The sequence below is a fragment of the Monodelphis domestica genome, chromosome 2 (assembly GCF_027887165.1).
Source record: "Monodelphis domestica isolate mMonDom1 chromosome 2, mMonDom1.pri, whole genome shotgun sequence".
Classification (NCBI taxonomy): domain Eukaryota; kingdom Metazoa; phylum Chordata; class Mammalia; order Didelphimorphia; family Didelphidae; genus Monodelphis; species Monodelphis domestica.
Window position 1 is genome coordinate 130,061,072 of NC_077228.1, and position 15,458 is coordinate 130,076,529.

General features: G+C 40.5%; 1 protein-coding gene across 1 annotated transcript in view; it reads left to right on the forward strand.

Moving 5' to 3' along the window:
- Window positions 1–15,458, forward strand: part of LOC100024619 (mitochondrial amidoxime-reducing component 1) — a 51,042-nt gene that overhangs the window by 10,481 nt on the left and 25,103 nt on the right. The window contains exons 3-4 of the mRNA XM_001375794.4: window positions 426–588; window positions 2,177–2,317. Of these exons, the coding sequence (XP_001375831.1) occupies window positions 426–588; window positions 2,177–2,317 (304 nt within the window). The remainder of the gene's footprint in view (window positions 1–425; window positions 589–2,176; window positions 2,318–15,458) is intronic.

The window sequence follows — 15,458 nt, forward strand, 5'->3', positions numbered from 1 at the left end:
AATAACATGGCCAATCAGCCTTGTGCTTTAAGAATAGATGGTTGCAAGAGATGTTGTGGGGGTAGAAATAAATGCCAAACACAGTTTCTGGCATATAGTATGTCCTGATATATACTTGTTGGTTATCAATCAGTATTTTATCCTCTCATTTTACAGATCAGGAAAATGATGCATAAAATAGTACTTGTGTAATGTGATGTGTTGTTCAACAGAAATTTAGGGTCAAAGTCAGGATTAAAATTTAGGTCTTCTGAATCCCCACTTGACCTCTCTGGATTATGAAGTTACTATTTTGAGGTCAGAGGATATAGTCAATAATCATAATAATAAAGAAAGCATCTTTGTTCATTATATTATATCTGTTTTTTTAAAGTACGTATTCTTAATTTAGAATTCTCATTTTTCCCTTCTATTGCCTTCTTTAGAATTCGTGGCTTGGATATTGAAGGAAGGGATTGTGGCGATGAGGCAGCCCAATGGATTACCAGCTTTCTGAAGACACAGCCCTATCGGCTGGTGCATTTTGAACCTCACATGCAGCCAAGAAATTCCAAACAAATAGAGGCTGCTTTCCGGTCTATAGATAAGGTTAGATGAGAATGGCTCTCTTTTGATATGTCAGTTTGTAAATTATTTTTCTTCAAGGTTCCTGAAATGAATGGTATATAATTTCCATTTATCCATTAAACCACTATTATGCCCAGGACCGAAGTTTGCTAAAGAAGCAGCTTTGCCTCTGTAGTAATTGGGGTTTATAGGAAATGGGTCAAAAATGTAATTTTTGTCATATTAGCACTGATAGCCATTTTGTATTTTGAACACCTCAAATTTTGTCTTCCTTAAAGCATCATTCCTGTTAGAGTTGTGATAATGATGTGGTTTAAAGACAAAGAAACTGGTCTTGTTTGACCTGTCAATGTTTTTTGTTCTTTGGTATTGGATACAGTTCCACCCAGAAGGTGAGGAGGAGTTGGACGGGAAAGAGAAGAGGGAGGGAAGAAACATTTATATGGTACCTATGATATACAAAATACTGTACTAAGCCTTATAAATATTATCTTATCTGGTCCTCAGCCGCCTTCCTTTCACCCCATACCAGAATATCTCTTTGGTAACAAAATTCTAATGCTGTGGTTGCATAAAACATGTGTTTTATATAGTTGTTGATGTGGAGGCTGAAAAAGTCACTGATCCTCAGGGAATAAGGCTGAAAGCAAATACAAAATGTAATACATAAAATTGAACTGGGGAAATTCCATGTGCTTGTCACTACAGATCGTTGCAATGTCTTGACTATTGGAAAAGATGTTGGACATTTTTCAAGCTGTTTATATATGTATATATATATATATATATGTGATGCTCTGACAAATTTTTAGAATGTTAGAGCTATAGATGACCTTAAAGATTACTTAGTCTAGAGGATTTGGGGTCCTTGGACAGATTTCAGGGGAGTCTGTGAACTTGAATGGGAAACAATTACATCTTTATTCTCACTAATCTCTAATTTAAATTGAGCATTTTCTTCAATTATTTTTTTTAAAAAACCCAAATATTATTATTATTATTCTGTAGGATGAATCAGACTGCCATTAAGGGTCCATGAAATAAAAATAGGTTAAGAACCCTTGATAGAGTCCAACACCCTTAGTTTAAAGATGAAGAAATAGCAGCTCAGAGAAGCTAGCTAATTTTCTCAGAGTCATGTTAGTGGCAGATTAAAAAGCGGTTCTTCTAGAAAAGCTTTTCTTTCTAGAAAGCTTTTCTTATTTTCTTATAGGATCTATAGAAGTAAATAAATAAATAAATATATAATTAGCTTTTACATGAACACTTGGGTGTTGTTGCTGTTCGGTAGTTTTAGTCTTGTTCAACCCTATTTGGGGTTTTCTCAGTAAAGATACTAAAAACCTGTGGTTTGCCATTTCCTTTTCCAGCTTATTTTATAGATGAGGAAATCAAGGCACACAGGGTTAAGTGATTTGCCCAGGGCCACACAGCTAATAAGTGTCTGAGTCTGGATTTGAACTCAGGTCTTCCTGACATTCCTGGCATTCTACCCACTGCACCACCTAGCTGTCCAACAAACACTGGTACTTTTGTGATAATTGTGTTCAAATTTGGGGCAGTTTATTTTTGAGCCATTCAGACTAATTTTTTTTTCTTCATTGTGCAGGTGGCTTATCCTGATGCCAGCCCTTTCTTGATTATCTCTGAGGCATCCTTGGCAGATCTCAATTCCAGGCTTGAGAAGAAAGTTAAAGCAAACAACTTCCGACCAAATATAGTGATTTCAGGATGTGGAGTTTTTGAGGAGGTAAAGATAAAATGCACCTTACTTGCCCTTTGACTTTCATCATCTGTTTGTTGTTATAGATCTCCCACTCTGAAGTGTTTGATTATATTATTCTGACTGGCATAACTTAGGGAGTGTTTTTTGTTTGTTTGCTTGCTTGCTTTTTGGTGCATTATCTCATTTGAGCTATACAACAACTTGGCAAGGCAGGTAAAGGGGAAGAAAGGGAATAAACATCTACTAAGCTTCTACTTTGTCAGGTGCTAACCCAGGGTGGTATCTCGATGGGAAGATAACTTGTAGCCTCAGCTTTTTTTCCCTTATCCATGTCTCCTAACTTCCAAAATTGTAGGAATATAGATTAATAGGAAGAGCCCTCACAGGCCATCTGTTTAAAACTACCATTTATTGCAGCTGAGTAAACAGCCTGAGAGACAAGGTTAAGTGACTTACCCAAGATCTTCTAAGCAATAAATGGCATAGAGGAATTCAAAATCAAGTCTTCTGACCTTTGCCATTGACTGCTTCTGCCCAAGTGTTTTAGGAAATTATTATTGTTATCATTTGCCTTTGGATACATGAAAAAGCTAACTTTGTCTCCAAGAGTACCTGCAACTTATTCTTTCATTTAAGCTGAAACTTCCTTTTGTCTTTGGGTTTCAACTATTTGGCAGCTGGATGGTATAGTACAGTGATGGGAAACCTATGACTTGGGTGCCAAAGATGGCACACAGAGCCCTCTCTGTGGGCACTCCCTCCCTCCCCACCTCTCATTCCCAGAGTTCATTACTAGAAAGGCAGAGGGACTCAGGAAGAGCTGCTCTCCTCCCCCTCTCCACCATGCCTGATGACATTTTTTTCACATCACTCATCCCTCTGCCCAGCAGCAAAATGGGAGTGCTTCCTCCTTCCTCTGTCTGGAATAAAGAGGGGGTCAGGGGTGAGGTGAGGGAGGTGAGGTACAGCACTTGGTCTCTGGTGGGGCAGGGCATGGCACTCAGTTTCTGGGGGAATAGACATGGCACTTGATCTGGAGGGCAGGGTGGAAGCAGGACCTGGCATTCCATCTCTAAAAGGTTCACCATCACTGGTATAGTAGATAGAGTGCTGGGTCTAAAGTCAAGAAGATGAGTCTTTCTGAGTTCAAATCTAGCCTTAGATATTTCCTAGGTTTCTTAATTTATAAAATGAGCTGGAAAAGGAAATGGCAAACCCTTTCAATATCTTTTTTTTAGTTTAATAAAAATATTAAATATTTTATTGTAAATAAGAGCAATGAAATTTTCACTTTGTAACCATCTTACTCTGACACATTAGTAATTGTGGAATTCCTTCCCAGGAGACTTTAAAAAAATTTATTTAGTCAATTGAGAACATTATTCCTTGGTTGCAAGAATCATATTCTTTCCTTCCCTCCCCTCCCCCCACTCTTTCCATAGCCAATGTGTAATTCCACTGGGTATTACACGTGTCCTTGATCAGAACCTATTTCCATGTTGTTGATGTTTGCACTAAGATGTTCATTTAGAGTCTACATCCCCAACCATGTCCCCCTTGACCCATGTAATCAAGCAGTTGTTTTTCTTCCGTGTTTCTACTCCCACAGTTCTTCCTCTGAATGTAGGTAGTGTTCTTTCTCATAGATCCCTCCAGGTTGTTCAGGATCACTGAATTGACACTAATGGAGAAGTCCATTACATTTGACTGTACCACAGTGTATCAGTGTCTATGTACATTGTTCTCCTGGTTCTGCTCCTTTCACTCTGCATCAATTCCTGGAGGTTGTTCCAGTTCACATGGAATTCCTCCAGTTTATTATTCCTTTGAGCACAATAGTATTCCATCACCAACATATACCACAATTTGTTCAGCCATTCCCCAATTGAAGGGCATCCCCTCATTTTCCAATTTTTTGCCACCACAAAGAGCTCAGCTATGAATATTTTTGTACATGTCTTTTTCCTTATTATCTTGGGGTACAAACCCAGCAGTGCTATGGCTGGATCAAAGGGCAGACAGTCTTTTATCACCCTTTGGGCATAGTTCCAAATTGCCCTCCAGAATGATTGAATCAATTCACAACTACACCAGCAATGCATTAATGTCCCAACTTTGCCACATCCCCTCCAGCATTTATTACTTTCTGTTGTTGTCATGTTAACCAATCTGCTAGGTGTGAGGTAATATCTCAGAGTTGTTTTGATTTGCATCTCTCTGATTATGAGATTTAGAACACTTTTCATGTGTTTATTAATAGTTTTGATTTATTTATCTGAAAATTGCCTATTCATGTCTCTTGCCCATTTATCAATTGGAGAATGGCTTGATTTTTTGTACAATTGATTCAGCTCTTTATAAATTTGAGTAATTAGACCTTTGTCAGAGATTTTTATTATGAAGATTGTTTCCCAGTTTGTTGCTTCCCTTCTAATTTTGGTTGCATTGGTTTTGTTTGTACAAAACCTTTTTTTTTGTTTTTTTTTTTAAATATATTTTATTTGATCATTTCCAAGCATTATTCGTTAAAGACATAGATAATTTTCTTTTCCTCCCCCCTCCACCCCCCATAGCCAACGCATAAGTCCACTGGGCATTAGATGTTTTCTTGATTTGAACCCATTGCTTTGTTGATAGTATTTGCATTAGAGTGTTCATTTAGAGTCTATCCTCTGTCATGTCCCCTCAACCTCTGTATTCAGGCAGTTGCTTTTTCTCGGTGTTTCCACTCCCATAGTTTATCCTTTGCTTATGAATGGTGTTTTTTTCTCCTGGATCCCTACAAGTTGTTCAGGGACATTACACCGCCACTAATGGAGAAGTCCATTACGTTCGATTATACCACAGTGTATTAGTCTCTGTGTACAATGTTCTCCTGGTTCTGCTCCTCTCGCTCTGCATCACTTCCTGGAGGTTGTTCCAGTCTCCATGGAACTTCTCCACTTTATTATTCCTTTTAGCACAATAGTATTCCATCACCAACATATACCACAGTTTGTTCAGCCATTCCCCAATTGATGGGCATCCCCTCGTTTTCCAGTTTTGGGCCACCACAAAGAGCGCAGCTATGAATATTTTTGTACAAGTCTTTGTGTCCATTATCTCTTTGGGTGTACAAAACCTTTTTAATTTGATGTAATCAAAATTATTTATTTTATATTTTGTGATTTTTTTCTAACTCTTGCTTGGTTTTAAAATCTTTCCTTTCCCAAAGATCTGACATGTATATTATTCTGTGTTCACCTAATTTACTTATAGTTTCCTTCTTTATATTCAAGTCATTTACCCATTCTGAATTTACCTTGGTGTAGGGTGTGAGATGTTGATCCAAACCTAATCTCTCCCATACTGTCTTCCAATTTTCCCAGAAGGTTTTTTTTTTTTTTTTATCAAATAGTGGGTTTTGTTCCCAACATCTGGGATCTTTGGGCTTATCATAGACTGTCTTGCTGAGGTCATTTACCCCAAGTCTATTCCACTGATCCTCCTTTGTGTCTCTTAGCCAGTACCAAATTGTTTTGATGACCACTGCTTTATAGTATAGTTTGAGGTCTGGGACTGCAAGGCCACCTTCCTTCGCATTTTTTTTTTCATGATTTCCCGGAATATCCTTGATCTTTTGTTCTTCCAAATGAACTTTGTTGTGTATTTTTTCTAATCCAGTAAATCAGTATCTTTTTTAAGAAAACTCTGAATAGAATCATGAAAAGTTGGATATGACTGAAATGAATGAACAACAAAATTTCAATTAGAGCAAAAAGTTCAATATTGACATGCCTATATTCTTCTAGTGTCATATCTACTTCATGAGAGGACAATGATCTCATAGTTAGGTAACAATAGATAAATTAAATGCTTATTAATGATCTAAAAGTTATGCAACAATTTTTAGCACCTTCTAGTTGTCCTGTTTGGTTATTCTGTCACTACCCCTGCAGAAATAGAAGCAGACTGCACAGACTTGAAGGCCATTCTACAAAGTCCTCACTCAATTCTTCATTGTGGCTTGGAGGTGATGTTAGATTTTTTTTTTAACCCTTACCTTCCATCTTGGAATCAATACTGTGTATTGGTTCCAAGGCAGAAGAGTGGTACGGGCTAGGCAATGGGGGTCAAGTGACTTGCCCAGGGTCACACAGCTGGGAAATGTCTGAGGCCAGATTTCAACCTAGGACCTCCTGTGTCCAGGCCTGGCTCTCAATCCACTGAGCTACCCAGCCACCCCCATGATATTAGATTCTTGAAGGCTGTGCCACTGGCACATAAATTCTAGTATCTTAGAAGATAAGGAAAAGCTTTAATACAGTACAAACAATAAATTGTGTTTATTTTTCAAAGTCCAGCCTTATTAAATAGAGAGGCTCATAATTAGTAGATTAGCTAATTGTTAACATTATTGACAATTTCTTTGGCCATGGCAATCTAGGAAAGAAATGAAGAAAAATATGTAATACAAACTGCTTCTACTAAGGAAATCTAAAGTCAACATTGGGCAGCCAAGTGGCACAGTGAATAGATTGCAAAGCCTGGAATCATGAAGATTCATCTTCCAAATTGAAATCTGGCCTCAGATACTTACTAACTGTATGGCCCTGGGCAAGTCACTCATTCCTGTTTCGACCTTAATTTCCTCTTCTGTAAAATGAACTGGAGAAGGAAATGGAAAACAACACTGGTATCTTTGTCAAGAAAACCCTAAATGGAATCTTGAAGAGTTGGACATGACTGAAAATGACTAAACAACAACAAAATCAACATTAGCTTTTTTAGTTGTCCATCATTGTTGATTAATATTGGTTTTGCTAATCACACTAACTCTCCTTGGATTTACATATATTATCACCTCACAGAATAGCTAAAAACAGCTGAAGGGAAAAGGAATCTCCAAAGAGTTTGGCTTTAAGGCATATTAACCATATAAAGCATTTTTGATAACACCAGCAGGACAACAAATAGACATGAAATAAGACAAATCTCCAAGTTTTTCTATAATGATCACCTCTTATCATTGAAAATTATAGCACCACTTCATTAGTACTCTCTCTCTCTCTATGTATATATAGTATATATGTCTTTATGATAATGGTGTATGCATATATCAAGTGTTAAAGGAATGTGGGAGAGATATATTTTCACAGTCATAAAATGGACTAATCACAAAATTGATTGATATTTAGATGATACAAAATCTGTGCCTTGTTCTTGATTTCAAAAAATGTATTTTACTTAAGAGAACCAAAAGGCAATCTTAAAGGTTTTCCTCAAATAAGATATCCCATGTATATGTTATTATGATACATATAATATAAGCTATTCATGTCTATAAAATTCTATGATAGATACAAACATGAAGAGAACATTGTTCAATAATCTACTAAATATCATCATCACAGAGGGAGATGCATTTTGCCAAGCGTGTTCTCCAGGGCCTTGAAAGGTTTCCTGTTTGCAAAGTCCAAGTAGAGTAAGCATTCTCTATTAGTGATGAGACTCTTCAAATGATGTCTTTTGTAAGTAACATTGTTTAATTGCATCTACAATGAAAAGTTGGCCAATAAAATCCACAGTCACTCAAAAGAGATTGGCTTGACCATCCACACAGGAAAAAGAATATCTATTTGTTCAGATGACTGTGGTTGTACAGGCAGCCTTTCATGTTAATTGATTACTAACAAGTGGACATTGCAGCTACTGCAGATGGACAATAAGTTGCCCCAATATTGAAGGAGAAGAGCGCAATGGGTTGGATTGCATTGGGAAACTGCAGCGCACTCTCAGTCATCCCAAGTTGCTCCTTGCTACAGTAATCAATTCAATTTAAATCAATATTTGTTTTTCTTTTGATAGTTATTTTTATTATAAATTTAACACAATCAAATTGTTTCTATATTCATAGGAAAATAGAAAAAAGATTATAAATGACACTGTGGCTCTCTCTTACATGCAGTTTGCTTTCCTTTTTAGTTATATAATAAATCTAACATATAGCTTTCTAAGCTGACTTGCTTGTCTGGGATTCTTTCTTGTCTTCCATCCACTTTCTTTTTCTGTGAATTTTTTAAAAAGATGCCCATCTTTTCCTTCTTTTTCTCTATTTTTATGTTGTTTTATTCCTAACTTCCCTCTTTCTCCCATTAGAAAAAAAAGGAAAAATTATTTGTAACATCTCAGTCAAGCCAATCAAATCTCCATATTAGCCATGTCCAAACATATAAAATGTATTATTTCATCTATTATGTATACAATATATATGTACTGCATATATGGGTATATATGTATACATATACATATGTATCTCACCTCTGTCTTAACAAGTGGGTATCATGCTTCATTATCAGTCTTTAAGGAGCTTATATCCATTGGCGCTATCCAGCTATTAATCATGAAGCACTATAATTCCAGAAAAATTAGAATTGCAGGTGGAGCAGAAGCAATGCAAACATCCATGGTAGGTAGGAGTTGGCTTTAAGATATTGCAAGATGACTTGCATTTGAGATAAGGCATAAATGACATCAACCAGGGATGTGCTTAACTAGAAAAAAGAGGGAAGATAGTCATGTAGGAATTAAAAAAGAATACTTTGATTCCTATATTACTACTTCCCCCCAATAGCAATATTAGAAGAACCACAGGAAGCCTTCCAAATCATAGGTAGATCCTCTCTGCAGGGTTTATGGAAAAATACAGTCAAGGATCAAACCAAGTCAAAACAACAAGCATTTATTATGTGTCAGGCATTGTGCTAAGTTAGTGGTAGTCTCTTGGTGACCGAGAATGACTATTGTCTTTGTGCATTATCCTCTATTGATGTACCCTCATGTGGCTTTGGAGTCCAAAGGCTGAGGTGCAGAGTTTGTGGCACATGGAGCATGGGACGCCAGTTGTTACGGGAGGTGTGGTTGTGGCCTGGTGTCGGTGTTCACACGCAGCGGCAAGACGTCGACGTCGCTCATCTTCAAAGGTGGTGGCGGCATGGTTAATGTAGGTTCACCAGCTGCTTCTGTCAGAGGCAGCGAGTTCTAGTTGCTTTGGTGTCATGCCAGCCTACTTCAAGTTTGACTTTAGCTGATCCTTGAATCTTTTCTTTGGTCGACCTTATTTCCTGAGTCCAGCTGACAGTTCACCATAGAATGTCTGTCTTGGTATTCGCTGTGAGTCCATGAGGATGACGTGTCCAGACCATCGTAGCTGGGTTTTGAGGACCATGACTTCAATGCTGGTGGAGTTGGCTCTGTTGAGGACTTCCTGATTGGTGATTCGGTCCTGCCATTGGATCCTCATGATGGACTGGAGAGAGCGTTGGTGGAATTGCTCCAGCTGTTTCATGTGCTTCCAGTACAGTGTCCATGTCTCACAACCGTACAGGAGCGAGCTGAGGACCACTGCGTTATACACTTTGAGCTTTGTCGCAGTGCTTACACCTCTGTGTTGGAGGACTTTGAAGCGCAGCCGCCTAAGTGCCTGACTGGCCTTTTGGATCCTGGCATTGATCTCATGGTCTAGGGACCCGTCGTTGGCGATGGTGCTGCCCAGGTACTTGAAAGTGTTGACGTTAGAAAGCTGCGTGCCGTCGATTGTAATGCACAGCTGGTTAGTTGGCCTCCCTGGTGCAGGTTGGAACAGCACCTCTATTTTGCTGAGGCTGATAGTCAGGCCAAACAGTTTTGTTGCAGTGGAGAACCTGTCCACAATGGTTTGGAGATGATTTTCTTGGTGGTCCATGAGAGCACAGTCATCTGCCAAGAGAGCTTCCAGGATGAGTCTCTCTGTTGTCTTTTTTTTTGCAGTCAGGCGGTGCAGGTCGAATAGTGAGCCATCCAGTCGGTATTTGATGTAGACGCCCAGGTCTAGATCCATCACAGCATGTCATAATACTTGGGTGAAGTATAGGTTGAATAGTACCAGAGCGAGGACACAGCCTTGTTTCACGCCATTGGAGATGTTGAAGCGATCGGAAGACTCTCCACCAGATAGGACTTCCCCTGTCATGTCAACATGAAAGAGCTGGATCAGTTTGATGAATTTTGCTGGGCAACCAAGCTTGCTGAGGATCACCCACAATGCATTCCTGTTCACTGTGTTGAATGCCTTTGTCAGGTCTATAAAGACAATGTAGAGACTTAGGTTTTGCTCAAGGCATTTTTCATGCATTTGCCTCACTGTGAATACCATGTCGATGGTGCTGCGATCTGGTCGGAAGCCACATTGTGATTCAGGCAGGTTCTGCTCTGAAAAAGATGACAGGAGTCTGTTGTACGGGCGAGGATCTTTCCAGCAGTGGAGAGTAGTAAGATGCCTCTGTAGTTGTCACAGGCTGCTCATGAGCCTTTGTTCTTGTATAGGGCTACGATGGAGGCATCTCTGAGTTCTGGGGGCATGTCTTGCTCTTCCCATATGCTGGTCAGCACTATGTGGAATGCCTGGAGCGCCTTTCCATTTAAGGCCTTGTACACCTTGGTTGGGATCCTGTCTTTACCGGGTTTAATGGCTTTTTGGACTTCCTCTATTGAAGGAGGGATGTCAAGTTGTTCAATGGTGCGGTTTTGGGGGATTTGGTCAAGGGTGCTTTGGTCGACTGAAGAGGATCGGTTAAGAAGCTGACTGAAGTGTTCTTTCCACCTGTTGATGATGTCTTTTTTATCTTTTATGAGAGTGTCATGGTCAGAGGATAGCAAGAGAGTGGTGGTGGGTTTTAATGGCCCATAGACAGTCTTGAAGGCACTGAAAAATTGTTTGTAGTTTTTCGTATCAGCAAAATGCTGGATTTCTTCTGCCTTTTTCTCCCACCATCGGTCTTGCATCTTCCTGATCTCACGCTGCGCCGTGGCTTGGAGAGACTTGAATCTGTCCTTTTTAGGAGCAGAGTTTGAGTTATTTTGCCACTCCATAAAGGCTTTGTTCTTTTTGCTCAATAGGTCTTCAATAGCAGTGTTGTTCTCATTGAACCAGTCCTGGTGGTTGCGTTGTTTTGGGCCTAGGACTGCCTTTGATGTTTCCTTCACTGCATCTCTGAACTGGTTCCATTTCTCAGTTGAGCTTCCAGTGAGTGGTCCCTTGGCAGACAGCTTGTCGTCCAGGCAAGACTGTAGTGTTTGCAAATAAGATGGATCTCTAAGACGACTCACGTTGTAAAATGCGCGAACTGTCTGGGCACGTTTTGGATGGCGAGGCGCAATGTGCATTTGAAGAGTCGGTGGTCTGTCCAGCATTCAGCTCCTCTCATGGCTCTGATGATCTTTACATACTGGATGTCTCACCAGTGTACAATGATGTAGTCAACAAGATGCCACTGTTTTGATCGTGGGTGCATCCACGTTGTTTTATATTTGTTTGCCATTCTGAACACAGTGTTCGTGATGGTGAGTTCGAACTCTGAGCATTTGCTGAGTAGTAGTAGGCCATTGTTGTTCATTTTGCCCACACTGTGTTTGCCGAGCACTCCTTTCCATCTTTCATGGTCCTGGCCAACGCGGGCATTGAAGTCTCCCAGTAGTATCAGCTTGTCATTTGTGGGCACTGAGTGCAGGACGGCACTCAGGTCAGAGTAGAACTGCTTGATGGTCTCCTCTGTGCTGGTCAGTGTTGGGACATATGCGCTGATGATTGTGGCATATCGGTCTTTGCTGAGAGGCAAAAGGATCTTCATGAGCCTCTCGCTGATGCCCACAGGCAAGTCTGGCAGCCGTTTGAGCAAACTGGTCTTGATAGCCAGGCCAACACTGTGAATTGTCTTCACTTGTGGCTCTACCTTTCCAGAAGAAGGTGTATCCAGTGGTGGGTTCGCTGAGTGATCCCTCTTCTGGTAAGCGTGTTTCACTTAATGCTGCGATGTCGATGTTATATCGTGCCAGTTCTTTACCGATTAGAGCTGTTCTTCTCTCAGGTCTTGGGGTATTCTCCCTGTCAAGTAATGTCCTGATGTTCCATGCTCCTAGCATGAGTTTATTTGTATTATGTTTCTTTTGATTTCGACCGCTTAAAGGGATGACCCGCCAGCCGCGGTGTGCTGACCGGGTGTTTGTAGGGCAGGCAATGTTTGGGACACCTTTTCTTGTCCCCTCCCTTGATTAGGGTGAGCAGTGCTGTCCTAGAGAGGGCTGCTCAGTCGCCCAGGATGCTGCCGAACGTCCCTGCTGCCCTACAGGGCCGAGCAACCACTGGTCCTTGGGTCGCCTACATGCAGGATCGTGACTACAACTGCCAGTGGTCACCTCCACCTATTGCGTCGCCACTTCCCCATCACCGCAGGTCTTGAAGAGGGTGGATGGGGTCAGGATAGATGAGTGTGCACAAAGATACTTGTGCGTGAAGGAGATTTAAGTGGAAAAGTCAATGCACAGAGACAGTCCCACTCTCTCCGCGTTGGAAGCCTGGGTCCAATGGCACGAAAAATTGTTACGTCTGGAGACTTCCTCAGCTGCATTGGATGGCTGTGTTGTCTTTTGTGCTCCAACACACCCTAAGCACTCCACAGTGCTTTGCTGTGTTGCCCTCTCAGCCGTTGAACCTTCTTGTTGGTTTCTTCCATCTGTTTGGCCGAAGCAGTCTTCACATGCTGGGTGAGCAAAGCCCTGGTTCACCAGGGGTTGATGAAGACCCGATGGCTACCCTCACAAGGTTTAGCCGGCCTGTCGAAGCTGTTGCCCGGGGTGTGGCCGCTGCCACATGCTAGCAGCTACTGGGAGCCACAAGTGAGAGCTAGGGGTCAGGTGAGGGTCAGAGGCTGGAGAGCTACCCTAGGAGGGCACGACAAGCCCTCCACACCAGAGATACTACTCCTCCCATAAATACAAGCAGAAAAAAAAAAAGATATACCCTGCCCTCAAGGAGCTTACATTTCTAATATGGGAAGAGAACACATAAAAGGATGCTGAAAAGGGGAACACAAAATGCTTTTATAAAGAGGCATGCTAGATAATGTCTGAAGGTTCAGAAGGAGAGCCGAGAGAGGAATGAAGACATGGTGGCCTGGAGGAAAAAGCTAATGAGAGGAAGGAGCTAACAAGAGTGGACTGTGCTACTAGGGTGAAAAAACTTCTGTGGCATGGTAAATAATGTCCTAGAAAGTGAGGAGTGTATCCTGGAGAGAAATGATTCACAGCCATTCTAACATCCAACCCTGGCCCCTCAAAAAGGACTCTGAGAAGGCACCCTTCTGCTTCTTTACAGAGTGGATCATGGTTGTGGAATAGAGTAAAATACTGAACTTTTTTTAATATGGTGCTTAAATTTTCTGAGCTTTTTTTCTTCTTTTTTAAAAAAGAATAGCAGCAAGTGCTTAGTGACTCAAACTTTTTAAATGAAATTAAAGCAAAGTTTCCACCAAGAATGAACAAAACAGGGTTTTGCTGTCTTCAGGCAGGGAAGCTTCATTTCAGAAGAGCTGAATTTTTATTCAGATGTAGTTTTCATTTTCATTTTGAAGAGTTCTACTTAGGCCAGAACACTTTCTATTCAATCAGATGTGAAAAGAGCTGAATGGAGAACTTGAAGTTGCATTTTGGAAGTTATGTCAGGAATATTAGGAATCTTCTTTCTACCAGTCATTACTGTGCAAAGATTTTTAGGATTATGAGACTCTCATCTGGTTTCTTTTTTGATCTTACTTTCTGCTTCATAATGAACCTTTGACATATTAAGCCCTATTTGTAGTAATTTTAAGAAAATTTTCTCAGTCTTCTTAAGTTCGTCCATAGTCCAGTGTGATTTTCACTTTCATTGTCCTTCATTACCAAATACCTCAGCAAATTTAATCGAGCCATAATCCTGTCTGAATTTTGGAGTAGATCTGTTTCTACTCCTTCAGGAAGCAAGAATATCAAATTGAGAAATGAGATCAACTATGGTCCTATAAACCAGTTATTTTCCTCTATTCTCTCTCTCTCTCTCTCTCTCTCTCTCTCTCTCTCTCTCTCTCTCTCTCTCTCTCTCTCTCTCTCTCTCTCTCTCTGTCTCTCTCTCTCTCTCTCTGTCTCTCTCTCTCAAAACCCTTAACCTTCTATCTTGGAATCATACAACATACAATACTGTGTATTGGTTCCAAGGCAGAAGAGTGGTAAGGGGCTAGGCAATGGGGGTTAAGTGACATGCCTAGGGTCACACAGCTAGGAAGTGTCTGAGGCCAGATTTAAATCCAGGACCTGCTCTCAATCCACTGAGTCACCTAGTTGCCTCCTCTGCTCTCTTTAATGTCATATTGATCTGATATTTTTATATTCTGAATGATAGAGCCTTCTATACACACATGATTACTTGTCTTCATAAAATACCTAAATGATCTATTTTTGCCTTGTAAATCCAGTGTGTCTATATCCAGCTATAGCATTTTAAACTCTTTTTTTCCCTCAATGTCTCAATGGGGCAAAGGGCCATTACTTTCACCAGCTTCTGAGGCACAATGAGGAAACTCCTGATTTCTAAGTAATGGTGTGGTAGACTGTTGTTTTCCATCCATAACAAACTGTTCTCCAATAGATCTTTTTCAAGAGAAAGTCTACATAATGGGCTCAAGACAAATGGAAACTAGTCAGTACTGATACGTTGCACAAACACAAGATAAATGAGCAAAATTATGGAATGTACTAACTGGCTATCATCTTCTTCCTCCAAATCAAGGTTTCCCAGCACATTTCCTTCCCTCCATGCTGAACAATCACCTTTGGCACAGAATCTCCAACCAGTTTTATACAAACTTGTATTTTAGATGCAAAAGATTTTAAAGGATCTTCTTCATTTTTTTTCAAGCACTTCAGTGAGCTGTGCTTGTCAGCAAGGGATATTTCAAACTTTTGAATCACATTTTTAGCCATTCTGTCTTCGGGTCTTCCTTGCTGTTTTCCAGGAGTGACTTTTTTTTTAAACCCTTACTTTCTGTCTTAGAATCAATACTGTGTATTGGCTCCAAGGCAGAAGAGTGGTAAGGGCTGGGCAATGCGGGTTAAGTGACTTGCCCAGGGTCACACAGCTAGGAAATGTCAGAGGCCAGATTTGAACCTAGGACCTCCCATCTCTAGGCCTGGCTCTCAATCCACTGAGCTACCCAGCTGCCCCCCAAATAAGCCTTCTTGCTCTGAAGTTTCTGAATCACTGTCTGTAATGGCTCAAGCAAGAGAAGAATTTCAGCTCTCTATATTCCAGAAGCCTGCCTCAATCAGTCTGAGCAAA